Below are 25,473 nucleotides of genomic sequence, written 5' to 3' on the forward strand. Positions count from 1 at the left end.
TAAGGATGGCTCTAGTATATTATTTAATCTTTTAGTTGATAAAAAAGGTTTCAATGAAAAATATGGTGATTTCGAGTGGTTTGGAAGAGGAGCTGGAGTTGAAGAAGTGGTTTATTTTCCTGCGAGGAAGAGTTAGTTGAGGGGTATAAGGACTTAAAACTATCCTATATTTAAAAGTGGAGGTCGTAAAAAAAATAGCATCGCTTTCTTGTAAATTCAAACTTTGTAATGATCATTTAGTAGACTACTTGATCTTTCAATTGATAAAAAGGCTTCGATGAAGAATACAATGATCATTTAGTAGACTACTTGATCTTCAAATATTTTTCTCATAGTCATTGTCACTTACAAGGACAATGCTTTGATGAATGTTGTTGAGACAATTTTTTCAGTGTACTGCTCTATTGTATGAGTATCACATCTTTAAAAACGACGTATTTATTATATTCATAGGTTGCTTTATGAATACAACGATCTTTTATATGAAAGTAAATGTCTTTCGGTAGAAAGAAGTAAAGAAAAATGCAAGTAAAAATGCTTAAAATTTCAAACGCAAAAATTTAAAGAAATGTAAATTGCATTGCATTTAAATGTAAATGTAGTTCGACAAATCAGTTTACATACATTATGTATGACTCTTTCTCTAGACGCAGGTACTTCGAGTGCTAGAATTCTATAAATAATTTGCGACATGTTTTTCCTATGAAAAACTATTATTTATACCTAGACTAGAAGAAATAACCGTAAGAAGCTAAACTGCCACGAGCTGCATTTCTTCGATCGAAAACTGTCTGTCCCCCACGTCTCAATAAGAAACTGCTGCTTTTGGATTTGAATTATTTTCCCTTCCACAACAATTGATTGACTTCGAACAATCTTTTCTCTGAATTACCTCTTGTCGAACTTCAAAGCTTTTGAACTCTTATAAACAGTATGTCCCAGACCATCTCGAAATCTCCATGCTAGAGATAACATTTTTTAATTCTTGAAAGAACAAAAATCAATTCAATAGTAGTCTCTAATTTTTTTTTTCACTCAGTATTAGTCCCTCTTCAATTCAAATTTGTTTAATTTATGCATAAACTCTTGAGTTTTTGAACAGTTTTTTGCAGACATGTTAAAAACATTACTAAAAGTTCCTCTGCAAAAAATTGTCGCAAAATTTAATTTTTACGTTCAGATTTTGTTAGTTTTATCTTTATCTTTTGTTGTTTTAATAAATTCATATTTAATTTGTTTCATGTTAAAAAATTATAAATTTTAGTAAATGAACCTTTCATAATGTTCTAAACTTGTCTCATAAAAATTGTTCAAAAATTTAAAAGTTTAAGAATAATTAAACAAACTTTGTTGTAATAGGACTAAAATTAGAAGTGATATTTTTTTTAGGGACTAAAAAACCTATTAAAATTAAGTAAGGACTAAACTTAGAAATTTCCAATCCAAAAACATATTTAACCCGTTATTTGTTTATTTATTTCTTTAATAGAAGAGATGTCATCCTTGTGAGCTTAATTCAGTTGATGGAGATATTGTATATTATATGCAGGAGCCGTTATTCGAACCTTAAACACCCCACTTCTCCGCAATTAAATTGTGGAAACTCACTAGACTACTTGAACCGACAAAAAAAGAGCCAATGGATAAACTTCTTATCGACTAAATCAAATTTGGTTTATTCATTTACGTTTTGAACATTAACACAAAAATATACTACAGGAAATACATTGTTGTTCTATTGTAACCTCAAACTCAAACGTTGTTTGGATCAAATTCAATGGCAGAAAAGGAACCCAAACTTAAAGATTCGGTTTCAGGTATCATCATTTAACACTCTCGTCTCTTCTATGTTCTGTTTTACAAATACTAATATTCTTATTACTCTTGAATCTTGATTCGGATTTTGTTTCAATTGATTAATTAATTAGATGTTATTGTTGAAATTTATCATAACTCCATAATACCCTTTTTAGTTATAGAATTAGAAAGTGTATAATCTAAACTATGCTTATGATAATTAATGGAGATAAAAGAAGAAGAAAAAAATTTGATGTAGAAATTTTAGATATTTGTATGTGTTATTTACCCATATAAAAATCACTTCAAAAAATCAATGTATGGCTCTTGTTTTTGGATTTTTATGAGTTTTTCTGCATCGCCATTGTTCAAAGTTATTTTCCTTTTTGGTTGTGGTCTTATGGAGGAGACATGGAGTTTTTTTTTATATTTATTTTTGAAGCTCAATATCCGGTCCTAGGACCGACTAATCGGAAAACCAATCCACCGTCTACTGGCGGGAGGTTCAATTGAAGTCAGAGTAAAGCTTTGTATGGACTCGCCAAACATAAGAATTGTCTGCACTTGGCAGGATTCAAACCTAAGATGCAGAGAAGAGCACACTCTTAGGTCCTAAGTCTTTAACCTATGAACTCATGCATATTACACAAAAACCTCTTAGTGCTTGACCAACGCTAATGAATTATATGGAAATTATTTGTTTTCCTATGCATCAAATCTTAAGATTTATAAAGATGATAAATAAGTACCTAAGTTGTTTAACTTAATGCATGTTTGGATTGATGGTGAGTTGGACGAAATCGTGGTGACAACGTGATTTTGTTGAAGTTATAAAGTGTAGTTTTTGTCAAAATTATGGTGACACCACGATTTTGTTAAATTCACCATCAATACAAACATGCATGTAGTGATTTTGGTTCATTGCAAGTTTGGGTTGGTGGTATGTTTAACAAAACTATGATGGCACCATGATTTTGTTGAAGCTCTAAAGTGTACCTTTTCCTAACTCGAAGTGGCCCAGTATAAATATGTCAAACTCACCGTTGATCCAAATATGCACTCAAATCCTACACAAATCCTGTGAAAAGCAGATGAATCGGTACAAACTTCCGACCGGTCTATCTCCGAAAGAGAGAACATGTGCATATTCATGAGAAAAAACATGATATGAATCTATTTATGGCTCTTGTTTCTGGATTTTAATGACCTTTTCTGCTTCCTCATTTCTGAAAGTTCTTTTCTTTTTGGTTGTGGCCTTATGGAGGAGTCATGGAGATTTTTGTTTTCTAACTCACAATAATTAGGATCTTTGACCCACTAGGCACTCTAGGTATACTCACAACTTAGGTCCGCTATGGGGCTAATTCATGAACTTGGCAGCAGGACATCTAGTTTTTTCTTTAATCAGGGTTGGACTCCTAACAGGCTTGGAAAGTCATGTTGCCAACTCTTCTAACACCGTGTTGGTTATTATATTTTATTGAAAATGACATGGAGGTTTTATCTTTGAAAGGGGTATAAGAGGCAATAAGATTTGTATGAACTCATGCATATTACACAAAAACATCTCTCAGCATGAGACCAATCCCGAAAACTTATACGGAGATTATTTGTTTTCTTCAGTATCTTGTCTTAAGATTGACTAGATGATAAATAACTGCCTAAGTTGCCCGAGTTAATGCATGTTTGGATTGGTGGTGAGCTAGACGAAATCAAGGTGACAACGTGATTTTGTTAAGCTATTAAGTGTAGCTTTTGTCAAAATTATGGTGGCACGATGACTTTGTTAGTTCACCATCAATTCAAACATGCACTTAGTGTGAGGTCTTTGGTTCATTGCAAGTTTGGATTGGTGGTTAGTCTGACAAAATTACGGTGCCACCATGATTTTGTTGAAGCTCTAAAGTGTAGTTTTTGCCAAATTCACTGTAAATCCAAATATGCACTCAAATCTTATACAAATCCTGTGAAAAGCAGATGAATCAGTACAAACTCCTGACAGGCCTATCTCCGAAAGAGAGAACAACTGGATATATTCATTAGAAAAAACATGATAAGTAATTATTGGTTTTAGATATATATGGGAACTACTTATTGTACATTGTAAACATATATGATATGACAAATGACTATTTTATAAATGATTTGCTTCAAACTTTAAACTCTAAAACTCCATTGTTGAAAGTTATTTTCCTTTTGGTTGTGGTCTTATGTAGGAGACATGGAGTTTTTTTTCTTCTTGAAATTCAGTATCCGGTCCTAAGACTGACTAATCCGGAAAACCAATCCACCATCCACTAGCGGGAGGTTCAATTGAAGTCAGAGCAAACTCTGTATGGACTGGCCAAACATAGGAATTGTTTGCACTTGACGGGATTCAAACCTGAAATGTAGAGAGGAGCACACTTCTAGGTCTTAAGCCTTCACCTCTAGGCCAACCTCGGAGGGTCGAGATGTTTGTTTTCTAAACCACAGTAATTAATATCTTTGACCCTAGTAGACGATCCAGGTATACCTATAACTTAGATCTGCTATGGGACTAATTCTCAAATTGGCAGCGGAACATCTAGTTTTTTCTTTAATTATAGTTGGAGTACTTTCCAAATGGACAACTCCTAACAGGCCTTGTAACGTCATGTTGCCAACTCTTATAACACCATGTTTGTTATTTTATTAAAGGGATATGGAGGTTTTATTTTGAAAGGAGTATAGAGCAATAAGATTTTAACCTATGAACTCAAGCATATTACACAAAAACCTCTAAGCACTAGACCAATCCTAATGACTTTTATGGAGATTATTTGTTTTCTTCTGTATCTTATATTAAGATTTACTAGATGATAAATAATTACCTAAGTTGCTTGACTTAATGCATGTTTGGATTGACAATAAGCTAGACGAAATCATGTTGACAACGTGATTTGTTGAAGCTATAAAGTGTAGCTTTTGTCAAAATTATGTTGACATCGTGACTTTGTTAAATTCACCATCAATTCAAACATCCACTTAGTGAGTTCTTTGGTTCATTGCAAATTTGGATTGTTGGTGAGTTTGACAAAATTACCGTGCCACCATGATTTGGTTGAAGCTCTAAAGTGTAGTTTTTGCCAAACTCACCGTTAATCCAATATGTACTCAAATCCTATACAAATCCTGTGAAAAGTAGATAAATCAGTACAAATTCACAACAGGCCTATCTCCGAAAGAGAGAACATGTAGACATATTCATTAGAAAAAACTTGATAAGTAATTATTGGTTTTAGGTATATATGGGAACTAATTATTGTACATTCTAAACATATATGGTATGGTGATTGAGTATTTTATAAATGATTGGGTTCAAATTTTAAACTCTAACCCCTGTTGTATATTCTGTTTCATTTGAAAGAAAAAGATGTGAAAGCTCCAAACATTCTTGAGAGGGCTAAGGAGGAGATTGAGGCAGTTTTTCATCATGACAAGTCGCCTCGCCATGACAAAGAAACTCATGGAAGGAATGATGACATTGATGAGGGAACTTCTGTTGAAGAAGTCAAAGCTCCCGGTGTGTTTGAAAGGGTGAAGGAAGAGCTTGAAGCTGTAGTTGAGGCCATTCACCCCAAGAAAGTATCTGACACTAAAGACTCTCCATCAAAGTGATCATAGCTGTTAGTTGTTTTTTTTAAGCAAATCATAGTTATTAGCTAGGGTGCACCTTTTATTATAAAACAAAGAGTGTAAACCTTTTACTTATGTTTGGATTGATGGTGAATTTGGTAAAAGTACAGTGTGGTACTGTGATTTTGACAAAAAATACACTTGAAGATTTCAACAAAATCACCGTGCTACCATGATTTCGTTAAACTACACTGCGATTCCAAACATGCACTCAATGCTGTTAATCATCAAAACTATGCTACTATGTTGCTTTGTCTGTGTTTTTTGTTCATGTGGATGTTTCCTTTAGATATGTAAAGTATATTATTGTTCTTATTTTAATTGTTTATTTGGATGCTGAATCCTTTTGTTTTCAGGAAAGAAAAAAATTACCATTTGAACTGTTTAATTATCAATGTTAAAGTTCTGTGTAGACTATGATCTGTTTCTTATAGTTTATCAGTAAGATTTATAACTCACCAAGTATGTTTCCTCTACTTTATTGGTGGTTAGTTTGTAAGAACAGCACATTTTTCTCAACATGGCTCCTATAATTAAATAGAATCTGGTATTCTGAAATACTAATACACATGTTAATATTCAACTCTAATGGCTAAATATACGACGGAAGGAGCTAGTTCCTATAATGTGGCAAACCACGGTTAGAATATGATTTTTTTTTGTACATAATCCGACATCAAACACTATATTCATACGGTTTTGATTTTTATATTATTTTTTCGCTTTTCTCGATCAAAACCAACCCTCCATCAAGTTGAATTTTTTACGGTGTCGGATTTTGATGTCAAAATAACAACTATGTAACATTTTTGCTTTCAAGTGCAAGGATTTTTTTAGTTAATACAGAAGCAAACACCAAAAGAAACTAGAAAAACTGCACCTACTTGAAATGCAGCATTTGTAATTTTCTTTCCTAGTTAACGTCACCACAGTGACCAAACATTCATGCACAATATCCAACCTATAACACTTACCATTTCTCTTCCTCAAAGTCTTATCTTAACTTCTTTTCAGCAGCCCTATAAACTCTAAAGTCTAAACAGACACAACTTATTGGTAGGGAACTTTTTTAATCACTTTTTTTAGAAAAAACTTATTGTAGGTCAGTAGGTAGGTAACATCAGCTTCTTCCTTGACTACATAGCACATCAACTCATGAATGAAAGATCCTTTTACTCAAATCATAAAGCTGCCCTATAAGTAAATAATTCTGAGACAATGGTATACCCCCACGTTAAGAAAGAGTGTATTTATAGCTTTATTTGTTGTTTACTTGTACCTTCCCCCTGGTTTGCTCTTTAACATGACTGATTGATGACTTATTTTTGTGTCATTTTGACCAACCTTTATACAACATAACCAAGTTTATCTATTGTCTATCTTTATGAAATGCTTGTTATCTTTCAAAAAAAAGTATTCTCCTTTATAATGCCTAATTAACTTAAACAATGAGAGAATAAAGTTCAGCTGCTTTTAAGATACACAAACAACTAAAATATATGATATTGATAGGTACATCAAATTGGGATCTAACTCTTCTAAAATGAACTTATTTTAAAGTGTATATTAAGCGGTATCAATCGTTTACATCAAATTAAAGGTAGATATTGCATGTATATCATAATAAATCATGATAATATTATAATAACAAACCTTAATTTCCACATTTTACACTTTAAACGTTTTAGAGGATTTTTGCCCACTAAATTGGATCGTCTTTCATCAGTTGTATGGTGTGGTTCACTGTAAACTGTTAAATTAAGAAAGAAAATATGTAATTGTCTATAGTCGGTTGCACCATATAATCGGCTGATAATAGAGGATCAATGTTGTTGGAAAGAATCGAAACATAGGGGAACAAGGGAACCTATTGTGTATCAACAACATTGATCCTCTATTATCAGCCGATTATATGATGCAACCGACTACATATAATTATATATTCCAACCCCTCCCTATGTTTCGATTCTTTCCAGCGATTTTTCTTTAACTGAATTTCATTAACCACATCATTATATTCATAAACACATTAATTGAACTATTCATAATTTTTTTTGTTTTTAAGAAATAAAGTTGATAATTTTTTAAGAAATAAACTGAGCCCTTTATGTATAACAACCTCAAACTACGCATGCATGTTAGTTTCACTTTCATCATCAGTGGCTTATGAATCATAATAAATGATGCAACCAGAATATGGTCCTCAATAAATGTGGTAAAATATCCAGCAATGCAGAATACACACACAAATTTAATACCAACTAGTAAAGGCATAGTCCATATTGGAAGTTAGTGAAGATATTTCTATACTATTCTTTAATTCTTTAACAAACCAACCTTAAGAAAGTTAACAATAGTACCTTATTTAATTCTATAACAAACTCATTAAATATTTTATTTTTGACCTACAGAACTGCATGTCTCAGGCTGATGATTTTTCTACTTCATATGACTGGCTCTCTGTCCTTGAATTTCTTTCTTCTCTATATGGTAATGAAGCATCAGAAAAAAGGAAAGGTGCATCAAAGATTTTATTTTATTTTATTTAAAAAAAAGAAAAAAATCTGAAATATCAGATAATTATGGAGATTTTGCAGGCTGTTCTGACATATCAGACTCAAAAGGGGTGCTGTTATTCTGATTTTATGGACCACCATATATAGTACTACTACTTTGGATTGATTTGAAAGAGAAAGCTAATTTTGGCTTGTATTGAAAGTTAAGTTATCCAAGATTAAGGATTTGGATTGTGTGCTGTCACAATTCCGAACATATGAACTGTCCGATCAAAATCAACGATCCAGATTTTAAACTTGATAAATAGCATTGATATTTGGACTGTTCGATGTTTTGATCGGATGATCTAGATTTCAAGCAAAATTAACTTTCAAAATTAATTGTTCGATCTTGATCAGATGATACATATGTGTCTAATTGCACGCGGTCACACTGCACACAATGTCACTCCCAAGGTTAGTAGAGCCTTAGAGGCATAAAGACAGTGGAAAAAAGACTAGACTTTTGTAGTAGCTATTGAGTTGTCAAATGAGGGGTGAAAAAATTTGCTGAGGTTTTTAACTATTTGACAAGAAACCAAAAAAATCATTTGCTTGTGAATCAAAATCTCTCGGCCAAAACAAAGCTTTTAAACAGTAGCCTTGGAATGTTTGGGGGTCCTGGCCTGCTTTTTGGGATTTGCAGCTTCAAAACTCATTTGGTCCTTCTTATTTATATATATATATAGCATCAATCATATTGCTTAACCATTTATTCTAGTTATAAGTTATTCAAATAATTCTATAACCTCTCTCACATCATCACATTCATCATTTGAAGAAAAAAAAAATGAAGGGAAGATTATTCTTTTTTCTGCTAACTCTTCAAATAGTGAGTTTGGTTTGTGTAGCAAAGAGGCCTTTTCTTTCAACTCATGGTATTTCACATTCAGGTTAGTCCATTTTCAAGTTTTCAACTTACTAATTTTCAGTGACACATTCTGTTAACTCTTCTCAACCATTCATTATTTTTGCAGCTCAAGAAAATGCTTCAAAATCATCACCACCTTATACCATTGAATCAAAAAAGGTTATAAAAATTTATAGTAATGTGCATGAGTTTATTCCATTGTTTGCTTTGTTGTCTTATAGTTTCATTGTGTTACAGTTAAAGGGTATAATGGGAAAAGAAGGTATGTCAAAGAAAAGGGAGGTAGAAAATGATAGAGAAGTGAGTAAAATAGGGTCAAGTCCACCAAGCTGTGAGCATAAATGCTATGATTGTTTTCCATGTGAAGCTACTCAAGTGCCAAGCAGAACAAGCCATTTGGGGATTATGTATGCAAATTATGAGCCTGAGAGTTGGAAATGCAAGTGTGGTCCTTCATTCTATAGTCCTTGAATATTGTATTATTTTCCATTTTAATTATCTACTACATTGTATTATGACTCAGAATGATGATCTTTTATCTCATTCTCTAGTTCTTATGTAGTTTGTACAATCCTCATATTCAAAAGAGTTTTGGTAATTTATGATTTTATTATTATCATTATTATTATTTCTAAACAATGTGCTCAAAACAAATCATCTATTTCTAACAAGGAGCAATAATCTCTTTGGGGAGGAAAATTTTCTTGGGGTGAGGAGTTGTATATATGTCGTTCCAAACTTTGCAATGTTCAGTTTGTGTGAGTTTATGTGCATGTATAAATTTGATTTTGAAGATTATGTAAAATTTATTTTGATGGTGAATTGAAATGATTTATTGTATGTTTTAAGTTTGGATGCAAAATTAAGCCTAATTAATCGATATCATCATTCATAATATAAAGGGAATTGCAGGTGTTAATTCAAATTTGTCTTTACTAATACATTTTATTTTTCAAATTTAAATTTAAAAATATACAACATAACTAAAATTTAAATAAGTATGAATGACGTAAATACTATAAAATGAAAAAGTTTATCGCCTTCAGAACAAAGACTAGTTAAGAACTAACCGTGTGTTTTGTTGTGTGGTATAGATAATTGATTTTGATAAAATTGATATTACATAATAGATTTTGGTTAAAAGTGATTCTCATTAAAAATTATTTGTGTTTGAGTACATCCATGTAAAAATGAGTTAAACTGTAAATTTGTATATGAAAATCAATTCTAGAATCAAAAGCTACATACTTTAACTACAAGTAGAATCAATTATAAAGTTAGAATCAATTCTACTCAACAATAACGAAATATATCATAATCAATTTTACACCTCTAAAATCAATTTTAGTCCCTCCAAAAATATAGTGATTAAATTCAAGTGTGGTTAATAAAATTAATATTTAGTTTAATTGTATAGGTGCACTAAAATGAAACAACCCATTAAGTTTTACTAACCTTTGAATCAAAAGAACTCCTAAAATTCAAATTTACATTCTCTTGGTTTAGAGTTAGATTGTATATCCACTTCAAGTTATTTGAGAATTTAACCTAGTCAAATATTTCCAAAATTAGAAAACATTTTAGCCTAGAAAAACTAAAACAAATACAAATCAAAATCCAGATCATACATAATGGCACAGTCTCCAATGAAAGAACCATCTTTAATTTCACCATTTTGGGCAACATTAGGCATAGGTTAATATTCACTTTTACACATTCGTTAAAATCTGTTCTGTTTTTGTTCTCTTACATAGACACCATTTGGGTAGAGGCAAAGTCTATGATAGCTTAGTGCCTCGATTCGAAGCTACTAAGGATACAAAACAAAACATGATCCTGGTATTATCTCAAAGTTTATAGCCAAGAGTCCAAAACCATTGCTATTAAACCTGTGTTCATCAGCTCAGAACTGAAACTGCTACTTAGCAAACCTGTATTGAGGTGTGATGCTACATCGAGCAGTAATTAATTGTGCTACTTGCCAAAAATATGATTATAAATAATTATATACACACTTGGATTGGTCCTTTTAGTTTTCTCTTTAAAGTTTCGATTCTCTTTAATGTTAAGTTTGACTTCTTACAAAAAAAAATACACATAAAGACACACACATAATATTTTTTACCGGATATCTCTATGTGTAACAGGAGAGATTAATCACTCAAATCGAGTATGACCGTAGATGAAAAAACTCTCTCAAAAGTTAAAAGCTTTGATTTAATATTATTGTATTTTCAGAGCTCAGTTCTAACCAAAAACATTTGTTTAAACCGAATGAAATATATCCTACCATCCACTTGATATTTTTTTTTATTTTTTAGGGATACCACTCACTTGAGTTGGTTTTTTTATTGCTCAGATAGCATTTGTGGCCTTAACACATCCTTACAAAATCAAAATGTGAGGTTATAATTGCTCGATCCGATAACGAAAACATGATAGTAGGTGTCCCAATGAATCTTAACGGAAGCTCTGATACTATATTGAAATTTGGGATCCAACGCATCCTTAAACAACTGGTTTGTGAGGTGAATATTACCCCCACTTATAAATACATGTTCAGACAATCTTTTATCCGATGTGAGATTCTTTTAACAACTACCAACATATCTTACAATCTGTGAAGCCCCGATACTTCAAAATGGATGACGTACCGTATCCCCTGCGTATCCTGCACCGATATCTGCCCGATACTTTCCGATACATATCGGGAGAGTATCCAAATATTAAATTTTATTTTTTAAGAAAATAATTTTCCGATACGCACAGATACTTGTGTTTTTTATATTATTTTGATTTCTGTGTTTTTTTTTTTTTGTAAAAAATAAGAAAAAAAATAAGAATAAAAACATTATATTACCATGATATATATTCATTTCCTTTATCTTTATTTGGTGTCAGTACGACCCACACCATACCATAGAAACAATTTCATCTTCCCCTTTTTAAAAAATTAGGGTTTCAACTTTTTCTTCCAAGATGGTCGCCTTCCACTTTGGATATAGTGCTTCTTTTTTGGATCGATATAGTATAGCACTAACAATGTTCCTTTTGGATATAGTATAGCATTGATGTATAACACTGCTCGTGCTCTTTTTTGTATATTTTGCGTATGTAATTGACTAATCACCACTCTCTTAATCGTCAATATTATTTATATTTATGTTAATGTGCTGCGAGTCTAGTTTCTTGTGTTTGTTAATATATTTGCATTTAATTATATAATTTTTTTTATTAACGTATCCCAGCTGTATCGTATCTTGATTTTTGAAATTTTTCTGTATCGACGTATCGGTGCAGTATCGTATCCGTATCGTATCTCGTATCCAGACTTCAATATTGAAGACTTTCAATCAAAGTAATGATTAATGATTAATATGAAAAAAACACTTAAACACTTAAACACGCATCTTGTATCCGTATCGTATCTCGTATCGATGCAGCTCACAATCAAAGACACTTAAACACGCATATATGCGTCAATATTTAAGAGACTTTCAATTTCAATTCTTTTTTTTTCTTCTTCATACCCAAGACTTTCAATTCGAAATCGACATATATAAACTTTTGAGATTTAATTAATGATTAATATGAATAAAAAAGTAATGATTAATATTTAAACACATTCATACTTAATTATGCACATACCTCATAATTTTAACAATTAAGTTTTATAATTGAATATTACACACATCAGAATAGAAGAGCAAAATCAATTTTTTTGTATATATATCATAATCCACATACTTTTTTACGGGTAGGGTTCTTTACTATCTATTGCGGGAAGAGTTCAAGTTCCTAAAAGTGTGATCTATAGTTTTCTTATTTATTCATGGCCTAATTAATCTCTTATCAACACCATTGGCAGATGGATTATATAAACTTTACGTGATCTGGTGACTGTGATCAAATAAAGATGATGTAGTTTGACATTGGATTGAGAATTGAGATCTATAAACGACATCAATGAGGATGCCACCCTTAAGCTTTCTTCTAAGAGCTAGAGTGTTGAGATCAAATGGACATATTTCCTATCATATTTTTCCTTCTATTTGGACTTGTTTGAAACTCAAGTTCTCCATTGTCAAGGAACATGGGCAGTGACTTTATTGACAAGACCGTTTCTTTTCTCACGTTATGAGGTTCTCGCGTGCCCTATGCAGTTGAAATTTTAGAATCTGAACTGCATAAAAATTTCATAAAACTTCCAAAAACACGTTGAAATATTTTGGCTTTTAAAATTCAAATAGGACGCGCAAAAAACTTATATGGTAGAAAAAGTAATGATCTATTGAGTATTGACAATGGTGAGTACATCAAATTTTTAGCATGATAAATGGATCAATATCAAACAAGGCTCTATGAACTGATGAATGCTATTGAGATAGCTTAAACAATGACTTTGAGTAGACTTTGGTTAGAGACCGACTCTCATCCTGTTACTCTGGCTTTCAAAATTTCTTGGCACCTAAGAAATAAATGGTCAAATAGTACAATGTTAACAAAAATAAATAAATGAAGTTCTATATTTCTTAAATTTTAAGAGAAGGAAACCGGTGTGGAGACAAAATATATTATTTTGGTCTTAAGCAGAATTGGACATTTTGGCTGAATTCTACTTTGCATTTTAGATTTTTTAAATGCTAGGATGTATTGAATTCATATTTTGTTGATGTTGCTCTTTGTCAAGAGTTATCTTTTTCCTTTTTGTTTTTGTTGTTGTTTGCTCTGGATACATTTTCTCTTGTCAGGTTTAATCCCTTTGGATTTTTTCTAACAGATTTTTGATGAGGTAGATGATGAACTCTCTTAGTTAGGGTGAGCGCAAAGTCCCGATATATCCGAGTCACCCGCGGATCCACCGTGCGGGTTAAAACGGGTATCGGGGTGAAGAAAGACTAAAAAATAGGGTTTGTGTAGGTTTAGACGGTTGGCCCCGTTTTTACAAATCCAAAACCGTGTAAATCGAACCCGACCAACCTGTCTTACCCCAATTTTTGACCTAAGGTCCCACTGACGCATGTCATTTGACCCTGATCAGTCCCTGATTTTTCAATGAAATTCGGCAGGGAGGTATTTTAAAATACCTCATTTTGGTTCCGAATCAGGTCCTCTCCTCTTAGTCTTTAATCAATTATTTCCATCTTTTAATTCTTTTTTTGTTTTTGTTATAAATTAATTAGTTTAACTTAGTTTTAATTTAGACTTAATTTCTTTTTATTCCCGTTTTAAATAAATCCAAGTTTTCTTTTCTTTTCTTTTATTATTTAATTAGGAGATAAAACCCAAAAATATATATACGTGTCTATCTTTTTCATTTTTTTTAATTAAGTGATAAGTCCAAAAGCGGTCCCGATCCAAAAATCCAGCCCAGCCTGGCACGCGCTTGATTTCCAATCAAAGAACACTACGTGTTCTGTTTCTCCCGGATCCCAATCCAAGCACAATTTCTGCATCATCTCAACAAACCCTAGGTCCCAAGCAGCACTATAAATAGAGACCTGCACAACACAAGAACAACACATAGGAAACGCACGGAACAGAGGCACACAGAAAAGGAGAGGAGAAGCCAGAAATTGCACATCACCAAGAGGAGCAGAGATTCGAAACCGCCGCCGGTGTTCTTCTTTCTCTCATCGGAGAAGATGAAGAAACATGAGAGAGAAGAGAGAATTTTGGGGGATAAGAAAGAGAATTGTTTGTAAAAATTAGTAAAAAACCGGCACACCACATATATATAGTACCCTGAACCGGTTCGGTTCTCCTGAACCGAACCAGGCTTGAACCGAACCGGTTTAAGCCCAATTCCACAACCCGTGAGGCCCAACGCGCGCCTCTGAGCCCGGTTCCCTTTTTAATTCCTGCACCCCCTGTTTACTGCTACACCTCCCACCTTGTGATTGAACCTTTTTTATTTATTTCTTTCAAGTCTTGCATACATTTTATTTTATCTTTTAGCATTGTAATTATTTTATATTTCCTCATGCATATTTTAGGTTCAGATATATTATTTATTATTTTTTTAAGCCATTTATTTTGTTTTATATAGCAAGGGTATTAGAATGTAAATTAGGTTTGAAATGTAAATTATTTTATTTCCGTCATTTACTTTCTCTCGCAGACCTTAGCATGTATAATAAGTTTTTTTTGTAATAACTTAGGTGCATGTGTGTGGGTGTATGCTTTATTTTTCTGCTTAGGTTACTACGTTTTATTTTCTCGCTCCGTTAGTTTTAATTTGGTTTCAACTATTATTAAAAAAAAAAAAACAACAAAAATATGCAAATAGTTCAAAAAATCACAGAAAATATTTTCATAAATAAACCTTGATCCAAATCAAGTGACCGTCTTTTTTTATTTTATTTTCTTAAATCAAACATTAATCAATTTAATTTTACTTTGAGTCTATTTTCATTTAAATTAAAAAACACAAACAAATTCTTATTTGCCACTTGACTTTTATTTTTAAAACCTTTTTCAAAACTAATAAAAAACACACAACCGATCAAACGTCAATTTTTATCCCGAACTACGAGGTTTTGATCCCTCACGGGTACGTAGGCAGAGGACACTCGTCTTTCCAAACAATAAAAAATGTAGATATTTAGGTCTTTATTTTTTCCACTTTAGTTCTTATTTTCAAAATAAGCAAGCAAGTTATAACATATTAAATTAAATAAAAAATAAGCAAGCAAGTTATAGCACATTAAATTAAATAAAATCAAGAGGTTCCCGTAGAGTACTACGGACATAAATGGTGCTAACACCTTCCCTTTATGTAACTAACTCCCGAACCCTAAATCTTTTCAAAATGGGGTAGTTTGAACTTTTTTCCCCTTTTTATAATAAAATTAAATATTCAGTCGTGAAATAATAAAGTGAGTCAAAAGCTAATCAAATAGCCTTGATCTCCGAAAAATGACGCAACACAACCCATAACAAAACTTACTCCACATGCAAGCATATTTTGTTGATTTACTATGTAGATCTACTTAAACATGCAAACTTTTCTTTAAATTTAGCCATGATTTACTCAGATCCAAATCTGTGCAAGTCCAAGGTGCAATATTTTAATTATGAACACGTGATATTGAGAACAAGAAAAATAATGATAACAGATCCCTGACCTTTTCTTGTTAAATTTTTTATACCGTGATATTTTAATGATTGCTATGATACTTTGATCTATGATAGTTTAATGATTGCAAAGATACTTTGAGATGAATAAAAAAATATTGAAGAAATAACCGAATCAACCCACCCGACCAAACCGTATTAATTTGTGGGCGGAAATGGATCTCTAAATTGGATGCTCGATTTCATACATATTGCCGAGTTCAGGCCCGAACCCGCCCGAACCCGATCGTTACTCTACCCTACTCTTAGTTATTTGGAATTGAGTTTTTTTATAGTCCTCCCAAATAGTTTTAGACCTTAAGCTCATCTGACTAAACAAATAAGATAGCATGGTGTATTGACTCTACATAATAAATGACATGGCACACTGATTTAACATTTTTTAATTAGCTGACATTTTTAGCTCAATTTTTTTAAAAGAATCATTAAACATAATAAATAATAATTTTTGCTAAAATAAATATTTTTCCTAGTTATTAGTCTTTGCAAAAAAAAATTATAACTTTATAATTGAGTTAAGTGATCAACGAGTTTCTCCTAAGATAAATCTTTTGGAGAATCTGAGTTTAATTCTTGAATGAAATATTTATTAAATTTTATTTACATTTTGACCAAACTCTAAGTTAACCAAGCCATTTTTATATATGAGAGGGTTGACATAAAAAAAAATAAAAAATCCAAACTATCATTTTCTCTTCACTATGATCTTTGAATTATATAAGTATATAATATATTAAACTCTTTTAAAACTATTATTATTCAAGTTAGTCCTTTAAATTCTTAAAGAACAATAGAAAATGACGTCTTCGTAAACTTAATTCAGTTGATAGAGACATTCCATTATTTATGAAATATCAAGTTCGAACTCCAAATTCTCCATCTATTCACTAAAAAAAAAAACGAATTTCTAACAATCACATTACTTGACATAAATAGAACGGATGTCCAAGTACCCAACCTTTATATATACACTCTTAAATCAAATTTATAAAAAAAAACTTTTTAAACTCATTAAATAATTAATATATATGATCTATATACAATACAAGTCAGATATATCAGTTATACAATATTTTTATCAAACATCAATTCATTTTTTTGAAGGAAAAAAAAAAATTAATTTAGTTTTTTTTTTATAAAATTTATTCTAAAAAAATAAATAAATAAATTAGGCCCTGATATATTAAAGTGGCGGTCGCAAATCCTTCTCCTGAAATTCATATATCGCAGCACAGATCTCCAAACTCCAAACACCAAATTCACACTTCATCGCATCCCTCTTCTCCTCAGACATGGCATCCAACGTAAGCTTCTCTATCTTTTCTATTTCATTCTTTGCACTTCAATCACAATGCTATATCTAATAATCATATAGATTTATTCAAAAACTATTAAATTGTTGAAGTTTTTTGATGTTTTTTTTTTTCTTCTTTCTGTTGTGATGGATCTTATTTCAGCTTATTCTAATCAAATTGGGAACTGGGTTTCAAAAAAGTTTCTGTTTTTCGTTTCTTTCTTGGATCATTCACTGGCAAAGCTTATTGTTTTACGTCAAAACTATGGGTGAATTTTTTATGTTATTTTCTGTTCTGATGGATCAATAACCATATGATTCATATTTTAGGAATTGGGTTTCAAAAAGTTTCTGTTTTGTGGTTGTTGGTTGGATCGTTTAGTGATTTGGGCTTTTGGAGTGATTTAACTTTGAATGTTTAAATTTGAGATCTTTTTGTTTGTTTCAATTCAGATCCGTTTAAAACATTTATCCCTGTAGTGATTGTTTGTTATGCTTTGGTTATAGCAAATTTTTCTAAGAATTTGTTATAATTGATGTTAAGGAAAAGGTTAGGATATTTTTGTCTACGAAACTAAAATCTGATGACTAGGGATAATAGGATGAACTTTGCTGTGGTTCCTATGTTGAGGATATGTGTTTAATATTGAATGTCGAATGCCAAGACCAGTGTTGTTAAATAACGGTGCTACAGCACTGGCACATTTGAACAAACCGCATTTGTTCCGTGATATGCTATTTAGGTTAGAGTGTTGTCAAATAGCAGCTATATCGGCGTTATAGCATTGTAGCATAGCAAAATTTGAACAAATTTGCTATTATATGCAATTGACAGCACTACAAATGCTATGATCTGCAGTTACTGCTGAGACCACTACCTGGAATCTCTGTCACACCGACACTTCTAATCAAAGACATATCTGGTGTCCGGCATGTGTTTGTGTTTGACACTGACATGGGTCGTCCATGTGATTACATTCAGTTGTTATATTTTCAAATTATTATCGGTTTCGATTTGTCAGTGTCATATCTGGTGTCCTTGTCCTTGCAAGTACTTCTTTGCCAGGAATTGAGAACTAATAAGAGAAAAGTGTTGATTATTAAAAATTGCTCTTTTATGAATGGTGTGTGAAATTGAACAACTTGTTCTGCACCCATTTTGCTTGCATTTTGTTTTGATGATTATCAGTTTGCAAATTAGAAACCACGGAGGAGTGAGTTTCCAGCATATATGAAAATTACAGTGCTTCTTTTTTGACATGTTTCCATATTGTTACATCTGTAGGGCTTGTGTCCTTCAATAAAAAACATTCTTCTTTTAGACTCTGAAGGGAAGCGTGTGGCAGTCAAGTATTACTCAGATGACTGGCCGACAAACAGTTCAAAGTTAGCTTTTGAGAAGTTTGTGTTCACTAAGACTGTTAAGACAAATGCGCGGACAGAAGGTAAGCAGCAAATTTTGAGAAATACTCATCATGATATGAAGTCTATTAATTTTGTATTGTGTGCTATTGTAGTGGCCAGTGGTGCATATATCAATCTAACATGATTCTTGATGTAACAGATATGCAGCTTTGTTTGTAGGTTATTATTATATTATGCAGTTTGGTTTGATCTTTAAAATCCTTTTACTTATTGATGTTCATGCCAATAGTTCTATTTACTTTCACTTCTTCGTCAAATTCTTTACCTTGAGCTAAATGATAAAATGTTGGATCTTCATGACTACTTTATATCTTGGACAAAATAGATTTTGTGTTTATCTCACTCAAATCTGTTGGTGTCCTGCATATATGTAAACAGTTGAGTTATATTTTGAAACATTCTCATGAGCCTGCATCCCTATTTGCTGCATCACAATTTAATAAATAGACTCAATCATTATTTACTACAGCTTGCATTCCTTTTTGACACCCCCTTTAATTTTGATGGCTTAATCAAACATATTTTCAAGTGTATTAGTTGAAAGAAAATTGTTACAGAAAATTCCTTTAATTGAATGTATCAAAAAATTTCATCCAAGTCAGCACTCTACCGGTATTTCATTCTGTGCCCTTTGTGATTTATATTTATTAACTGATTGAAAAGTTCACAAGGCATTTGCCAGTAGTGGTAGCAGTATCTATTCTACTGAATTTTAACATGTGAATGGAACATGAACTTTCCCAAGACCCCTGGCATATTTGCTCTTTTATTTGTTTCCCATTTGGGAAATCAAAATGCAATAAAAAAACACTCTTCAATACCATTGGTATCTGTTGTTTTATTGTAGAAAAACTTCTGTGAGAACTCATGTTTATCGTTTCTTTTAAGACTGATGTAATGTTAATTATCATCGCAGCTGAGATAACACTGCTTGAGAACAATATCGTTGTTTACAAATTTGTGCAAGACTTGCATTTCTTTGTCACTGGTGGTGATGATGAAAATGAGCTCATTTTGTCATCTGTTCTTCAAGGTTTCTTTGATGCAGTCACCCTTTTGCTGAGGTATTTATTTATGGTTGTATTCTGTTATTTGTTTTCCTAATTAAAATCAGATGGGTATTGCTCATATTTGTGTTCCATTTACAGGAGCAATGTTGACAAAAGTGAGGCACTTGAGAACTTGGATCTCATTCTTTTATGCCTTGATGAGATTGTTGATGGAGGGTATGTATACATTTATTAGCCACAAATTATCTTTTCCACGAAAGTCTATTCTTTTAACACCTCATTTTTTTCTTGAAGGATTATACTCGAAACAAATGGACCTCTTATCGCCGAAAAAGTTACCTCCCACAACATGGATGCTGATGCTCCCTTATCAGAGCAGGTAATGTTTACATAACTATCAGTTTAGTTTCTATCAGTAATGTATGCCTTCTATGGATTTTGCAACACAAATTTACAATGACATACCTCACCTTCAATCTGACATTGACTTTTGGATATTGCAGACACTAACTCAGGCATGGGCTACAGCCAGAGACACTTTCACAAGAACTCTTTTAACATGATGCACTCATGGCGATGTACTTAAGTGTGATCCTTATATTTTAGAAGTTTTTCTGTTTATGAGAGTTGTTTTATACTATCCCTCCATTTGAATCTGTATTTTTTTGACAAAAGCAAGTACAATATACTACTAAATCCAGTCTTCTGCTAAGATCTGGAATTGCTTTTCTGAATTCAAGTTACTGGGTAGTTGTACTATTTTTTTTTTTTCAATGATCTTCTCCTGTACCCGATATTATTTTCCAATGTATGAAAGAACTTAATAATTTTAGGTAAACAATCGTTGGATAAAAAGCAACCTAGATGTTTGGATATCCAAGATACTGTGAAGATTTGGTTCCACATCATATATCATATACTAACGAAGTCTGTTGATAAGCATAGTTTACATGAAACAACTGAACAAGTGGTTTAAGTTCTAATTGTAAACTGGTATAACCTTGTAACACTGTCGTGCACATACATACACATTAAGGATTTTCTTTCGTTTTTTGATCGATCTTAAACATACACATTAATGATTTTCTCTTGTTCTTTGATTGATAATCAAGATAATTTTGTTTAATAAAAAATCGTAGTAAAACGCCAAGGCTTTGTTTGCAAGTTTGGAGGGGAAGTGAAGTGAGGACTTTAAAAAAAAGAGGAGCAAGAAATAGATGACTTTGAGTGGAGTGTGTTTTGGGGGGTTTATTTTTTCTTCATAATAATACAAAATCTTCTAATTTTGGAGAATGTACGGTACGATTTTGAAGGGTTTTTCAGAGTCTATATGAACTCAATCTATGTTATAATATTTTTAAAATAAAAAATATATTGATCATAACCATTAATTTATTATTCTCTACAAATATAATCTTTCAAATATTCATTGTGAAACATAAAATATACTACATCATAAAAACGTCAAGGCGACAACGCTTACATAAATACTAAAATCATATAAACTGTAGTTTTTTTTTTTTAATTTTTTGTGGTGGCCGGAGTTTGAACTCCAGACCTTACATATATTATGCATTGTCCATATCAACTGAGCTAAGTTCACGAAGACATATAGACCGTAGTTTTGAAAAGGAAAACAACTACAATTTACAAAGCCGCTAGAACCAAAAGAAACATGGTAAACCATACATACACAAAGAAAAATAGTATAGTAATATTTTAAAATTGAAATTCCTCAAATGGCATGATTACAGTGATCAAATAGAAACACAAAAATAATGTTTATCAGCTATAAATGAACAATCCAACTCAATCTGCTGACAAATAGGTGAGCCAGATCATCAATTGTATTGTTGACACAAAACAATTATCTTAATCTGCTATATACTTCCTTCATCCTGTAAAATTTTAAGAGATTTCCCCAACGTATGGCCACAGTTGCGCAGATTTTGCCACAATATAAAGACTTGCAGCTTAAGCAACTGCAATTTAGAACCATGGAGAGAACTATTGGCAAGCAGAGACTAACTAGAACTGATCAGAGTTTATTTCTCTTGAATGTATCAAACTGGCCACAACTGAAAAATCATCCTGAAAGAAACATATAGACTTTCAACAGAAATCACAAAAGAAAAAATGCAAAATGATTTTTTTTTTTTTTGTGATTTCAAAATGCTTGCATTTAATGTTGCTTGGTCATTCGAAAGAATAACATTGAGAATAATTTTAAAGGGAGAGAAAATAGTTATTGTAATTAAATAGAAGGATGAAGGTTAAAAATGAACCTATTATAATCTTGTCATTGACACCATCACAAGACGAAGTATGTTGTCTTGAATTGGTCTCTCTGCAAGTCAAGATATGCATTTCATTAACTCAATCGAATAAAAACTAAACATATAATATTCATGTGAGTTAATAATACACAATTGGAAGAAAAGAAACATACCAGAATCTTTTGGATTTCGTAGTAGGTCTTGACACGCTCCTATGTGCGGCGGATTAATCTCCATAAATAGATCAATGGACCTGCTTATAGTAAACATTGATCCAGAAAACAACAGTTTTAAAAATATATACTATGTTATTTGTTTTCTATTTTAAGGAAGTCTCTGGACAATTTTATGACATTAAGGAAAGGACTAGATTACTAGAACATAATAACGTGTCTGATTTGTGAAAGAGGGTAAAAAGTTTTCATACCCATTAAGCACTCATATGATGAACAACTTCTTTTTTCGTTGGAGTCTGAATCTTGTTGGCTCTTCTGTATGCAAGCGCTTACATTCTCATCACATCTTTCAATTGAATCATCAATCTCATTGCCCAATTTCCTCTCATCGTCATCATCAACATATCTTTCAATTGAATCAGACTCAAATTGCATTGATTCATTCAAATCTGATCGGAACCACCATGAACACCTCGATTCAATTTTCTTTTCTACGTCCCTGTCCAAATTCATGGTGGCTGCAAGCCTTGGAAATTCTGAGTAATAAATTGGATAGATCCCACACTCTTTCAAAATATAAGAGCCATTAAGATCCCCACTTAAATTTGTAACAGAGAATTCAAATGCATTTCCAATGAAATGTGGTTCATTATAGCACATGAAAACATGATCCAGGCTCACATCTTTAATAGAATGACTATTTATAAAATTCAAGTCGCCACTTTCCGAATAGTACTTGAATCTGATTTCTAGATTATTACCATGCTCCTCCATTTGAAAGGATGGAGAAACAACAACAGAATAAATGAATCCAACATCTTTGGAAAGTGGAGGAATTTTAATAGTAATGGAGGAAGAGGAACCTATTGCTCGGAATTTGAACTGACTTGGAACTGTGCATCCCGGTAACCAAAAATGAACACCGTTATAACTCCATCCGTGCAAATCATAAACAATTATAGTATTATGAAATGCGGCACTCTTCATTGTTAATATGACATCTTCTGTAATACGGTTGAGTGAAGGTGCATCCAATTTTATGGTATTCTTGAATGAAATTTCCTTCTTCCATCCCTTCATACTATGTGAAAGAGCCTTCAAACTCGAAACCTTCACCAATGAGATGCAGTTATTGACATGAAGCTCTTCGATGTGTGGAGGAACCTCCGAAAGACAACCAAGCTTCTTGCAATTGTCTAAGTACAGAATACGTAGTCTTGAAAGATTCTTAAAGCTTGTAGGCAACATCTTGACCCATAATTAAAATAATTCGATTTTGGCCCCCTATGTTTTGCTCCCTTTGCACTTTTGGCCCCCTATGCCAATTTTGACCAAGTCAATACTGACGTGGCGCCACGTGTGTAGTTTTTTTTAATAATTAAAAAAATACTTTTTTGTTATTTTTTAATTAAAAAATAAAAAAAATACTTTTTTTAAAAATATTTTAATTAAAAAAATAAAAATAAAAAATTACACATGTGGCGCCACGTCAGCATCGACTTGGTCAAAATTGACCTAGGGCGCCAAAAGTGAAAAGGGGCAAAACATAGGGGGTCAAAATCGAATTATTTTAGTTAGGGGATCAAAATATAGCATCACTTTTCTTCTTCAGGATGTAAACCCATACTCTTCTAGAATAATCATCAATGATAGACATGAAATATGAACCTCCCCCATGAGTCTTCGTCGATGCTGGACCCCAAAGATCCGAATGAACATACTCAAAAGGCCTACTAGATTTATGCACCCCCACTCCAAACTTCACCTTGTGTTGTTTGCCTAATGTGCAGTTATCACAGAAATCTAGCTTGTTCAATTTTTCATTCCCTAGAAAACCTTGTTTAGCTAGCTCCACCAAACCCCTCTCACTGACATGACCTAACCTCAAATGCCAAAGTTTAGTTATGTCCGGAGTGTCAACACTAGCAACCGATGCATTTGCTATTACGGTAGAACCTTCTAAAATATACAAACCTTGTATTTTAGATCCTTTAGCCATAACCAATGCACCATGAGAAATTCTCATCACACCACGTTCAATTCTAGTGCAATAGCCTAGACCATCAAACATGCTTATGGATATTAAATTTCTCCTAAGTTCAGGAATATACCTCACATTCTTCAAAAGGAAATCACGATCATCAAACATTTTGAGTCGGATAGTACCCATACCTTGAATTTTACAAGCCTTATTATTACCAAGGCGAACTACTCCACCTTCTTTCAGCTCTAACGTTTCAAAGTACTCCTTTCTTGGACAAATGTGATAAGAGCACCCAGAGTCCAAGACCCAGCTCTTTTCAGGTTCCCAACTTGTCACAGTTAGTGCTCCAGCACTCTCATAACCTTCATCTTTGCTTGCAATCTGAACGGATGATTCTCCACCTCCATTGTCCTTTCTCTCTGGACAATCCTTCTTGAAGTGACCTGGATTATGACAAATAAAACATTTGTACTGTGTTTTATTGCCATCACCCTTCGACCTAGACTTTGACCTTTAATTCTTGCCTTTCCATTTTCCTCTGTTCTGACTTCTCCCCCTTGAGACATTCAAGCCTTCTCCACTATCATCAACCTTCAACTCTTTGAACTTGGTTAACTCTTTGGTTCTCAAAGCTGCTTGAACTTCCTCCAAAGTGATAGTGCCCTCTTTGCCATAAAGCATAGTATCCTTGAAATTCTCAAAGGACCTAGGTAAAGCACACAGCAGGTGTAAGGCTTTATCCTTGTCTTCCAGATTAACATCTATGTTCGCCAAATCATCAATAATCTTATTGAACTCCGTCAGTTGCTCCATTATAGGTTTTGACTCCACCATACGATAAAAGTAGAGTTGTTGTTTCAGACACTGTCTATGTGCCAAAGACTTGGTCATGTATAATGAATCAAGCTTATTCCACATAGACACAGCAGTAGCCTCCCTTGATACTTCTCTCAACATCTTATCCCCAAGACACAGAATGATAGCGCTGACCGCCTTATCATTCATCTCCGTCTTCTCAGCAGATGTCAGATGTGCAGACATATGTGCTTCTCCCTTTAGTGCTTCAACGCACTTTTGTTGAATTAAGATTGCCCTCATCTTCACCTTCCACAACCCGAAGTCGTTACTACCGGTGAACTTTTCAATATCCCACTTCGAACCCATGATACCTGGCTATTAATTTGACCTTTGCCCCACGGTGGGCGCCAATTGTTGTGAATTCGTTGAGAAAACCACACCAATAAAAAACTTGATGCGTGGAGCAAATTAATACCAAGTAATCAAATCAAGC

The 25,473-nt window shown here is 32.6% G+C and overlaps 4 protein-coding genes across 5 annotated transcripts; 3 read left to right on the plus strand and 1 right to left on the minus strand.

Annotated features, from left to right (window-relative positions):
• The first annotated feature begins 1,643 nt into the window (after positions 1–1,643).
• On the plus strand, positions 1,644–5,842 carry LOC25500497 (uncharacterized). 2 transcript variants are annotated; one of them, XM_024773802.2, is made up of 2 exons: positions 1,644–1,817; positions 5,192–5,842. In XM_024773802.2, the coding sequence occupies exons 1-2, from the start codon at positions 1,778–1,780 to the stop codon at positions 5,434–5,436; spliced, it is 285 nt and encodes a 94-aa protein (XP_024629570.1). In that variant the 5' UTR covers positions 1,644–1,777; the 3' UTR covers positions 5,437–5,842. The 2 variants fall into 2 exon arrangements, with proteins under 2 accessions (XP_024629570.1, XP_013444378.1); XM_013588924.3 differs by having other exon boundaries at positions 1,655–1,817; positions 5,186–5,842.
• Positions 5,843–7,909: 2,067 nt separating this feature from the next.
• On the plus strand, positions 7,910–9,496 carry LOC11431129 (EPIDERMAL PATTERNING FACTOR-like protein 6). Its single transcript, XM_003627075.4, has 3 exons — positions 7,910–8,902; positions 8,987–9,039; positions 9,118–9,496. Exons 1-3 carry the CDS (start codon positions 8,800–8,802, stop codon positions 9,349–9,351), a joined length of 390 nt encoding a protein of 129 aa, XP_003627123.2. The 5' UTR covers positions 7,910–8,799; the 3' UTR covers positions 9,352–9,496.
• A 7,693-nt stretch (positions 9,497–17,189) lies between these two features.
• Positions 17,190–20,584, plus strand: LOC25500499 (coatomer subunit zeta-3). Its single transcript, XM_013588926.3, has 6 exons — positions 17,190–17,321; positions 18,597–18,756; positions 19,653–19,800; positions 19,885–19,962; positions 20,041–20,125; positions 20,250–20,584. The coding sequence occupies exons 1-6, from the start codon at positions 17,310–17,312 to the stop codon at positions 20,307–20,309; spliced, it is 543 nt and encodes a 180-aa protein (XP_013444380.1). The 5' UTR covers positions 17,190–17,309; the 3' UTR covers positions 20,310–20,584.
• An 833-nt stretch (positions 20,585–21,417) lies between these two features.
• Positions 21,418–23,506, minus strand: LOC112417288 (uncharacterized). Its single transcript, XM_024772816.2, has 4 exons — positions 22,450–23,506; positions 22,196–22,275; positions 22,032–22,093; positions 21,418–21,837 (listed from the first exon to the last, which is right to left on the minus strand). Exons 1-2 carry the CDS (start codon positions 23,444–23,446, stop codon positions 22,235–22,237), a joined length of 1,038 nt encoding a protein of 345 aa, XP_024628584.2. The 5' UTR covers positions 23,447–23,506; the 3' UTR covers positions 21,418–21,837; positions 22,032–22,093; positions 22,196–22,234.
• Between the last annotated feature and the right edge of the window lie 1,967 nt (positions 23,507–25,473).

The sequence above is a fragment of the Medicago truncatula genome, chromosome 8 (genome assembly GCF_003473485.1).
Source record: "Medicago truncatula cultivar Jemalong A17 chromosome 8, MtrunA17r5.0-ANR, whole genome shotgun sequence".
Classification (NCBI taxonomy): domain Eukaryota; kingdom Viridiplantae; phylum Streptophyta; class Magnoliopsida; order Fabales; family Fabaceae; genus Medicago; species Medicago truncatula.

Bases quoted from the DNA above. Each gene is read 5' to 3' on its own strand.
- LOC25500497 (XM_013588924.3), top strand. From the start codon at position 1,778: ATGGCAGAAAAGGAACCCAAACTTAAAGATTCGGTTTCAG. The intron at 1,818-5,185 runs GTATCATCATTT...TTCATTTGAAAG, and splicing joins ACTTAAAGATTCGGTTTCAG to AAAAAGATGTGAAAGCTCCA.
- LOC11431129 (XM_003627075.4), top strand. From the start codon at position 8,800: ATGAAGGGAAGATTATTCTTTTTTCTGCTAACTCTTCAAATAGTGAGT. The intron at 8,903-8,986 runs GTTAGTCCATTT...TTATTTTTGCAG, and splicing joins TCATGGTATTTCACATTCAG to CTCAAGAAAATGCTTCAAAA. The intron at 9,040-9,117 runs GTTATAAAAATT...ATTGTGTTACAG, and splicing joins ATACCATTGAATCAAAAAAG to TTAAAGGGTATAATGGGAAA.
- LOC25500499 (XM_013588926.3), top strand. The intron at 19,801-19,884 runs GTATTTATTTAT...TTCCATTTACAG, and splicing joins GCAGTCACCCTTTTGCTGAG to GAGCAATGTTGACAAAAGTG. The intron at 20,126-20,249 runs GTAATGTTTACA...TGGATATTGCAG, and splicing joins ATGCTCCCTTATCAGAGCAG to ACACTAACTCAGGCATGGGC.
- LOC112417288 (XM_024772816.2), bottom strand. From the start codon at position 23,446: ATGTTGCCTACAAGCTTTAAGAATCTTTCAAGACTACGTATTCTGTAC. The intron at 22,276-22,449 runs GTATGAAAACTT...TACTATAAGCAG, and splicing joins ATCATATGAGTGCTTAATGG to GTCCATTGATCTATTTATGG.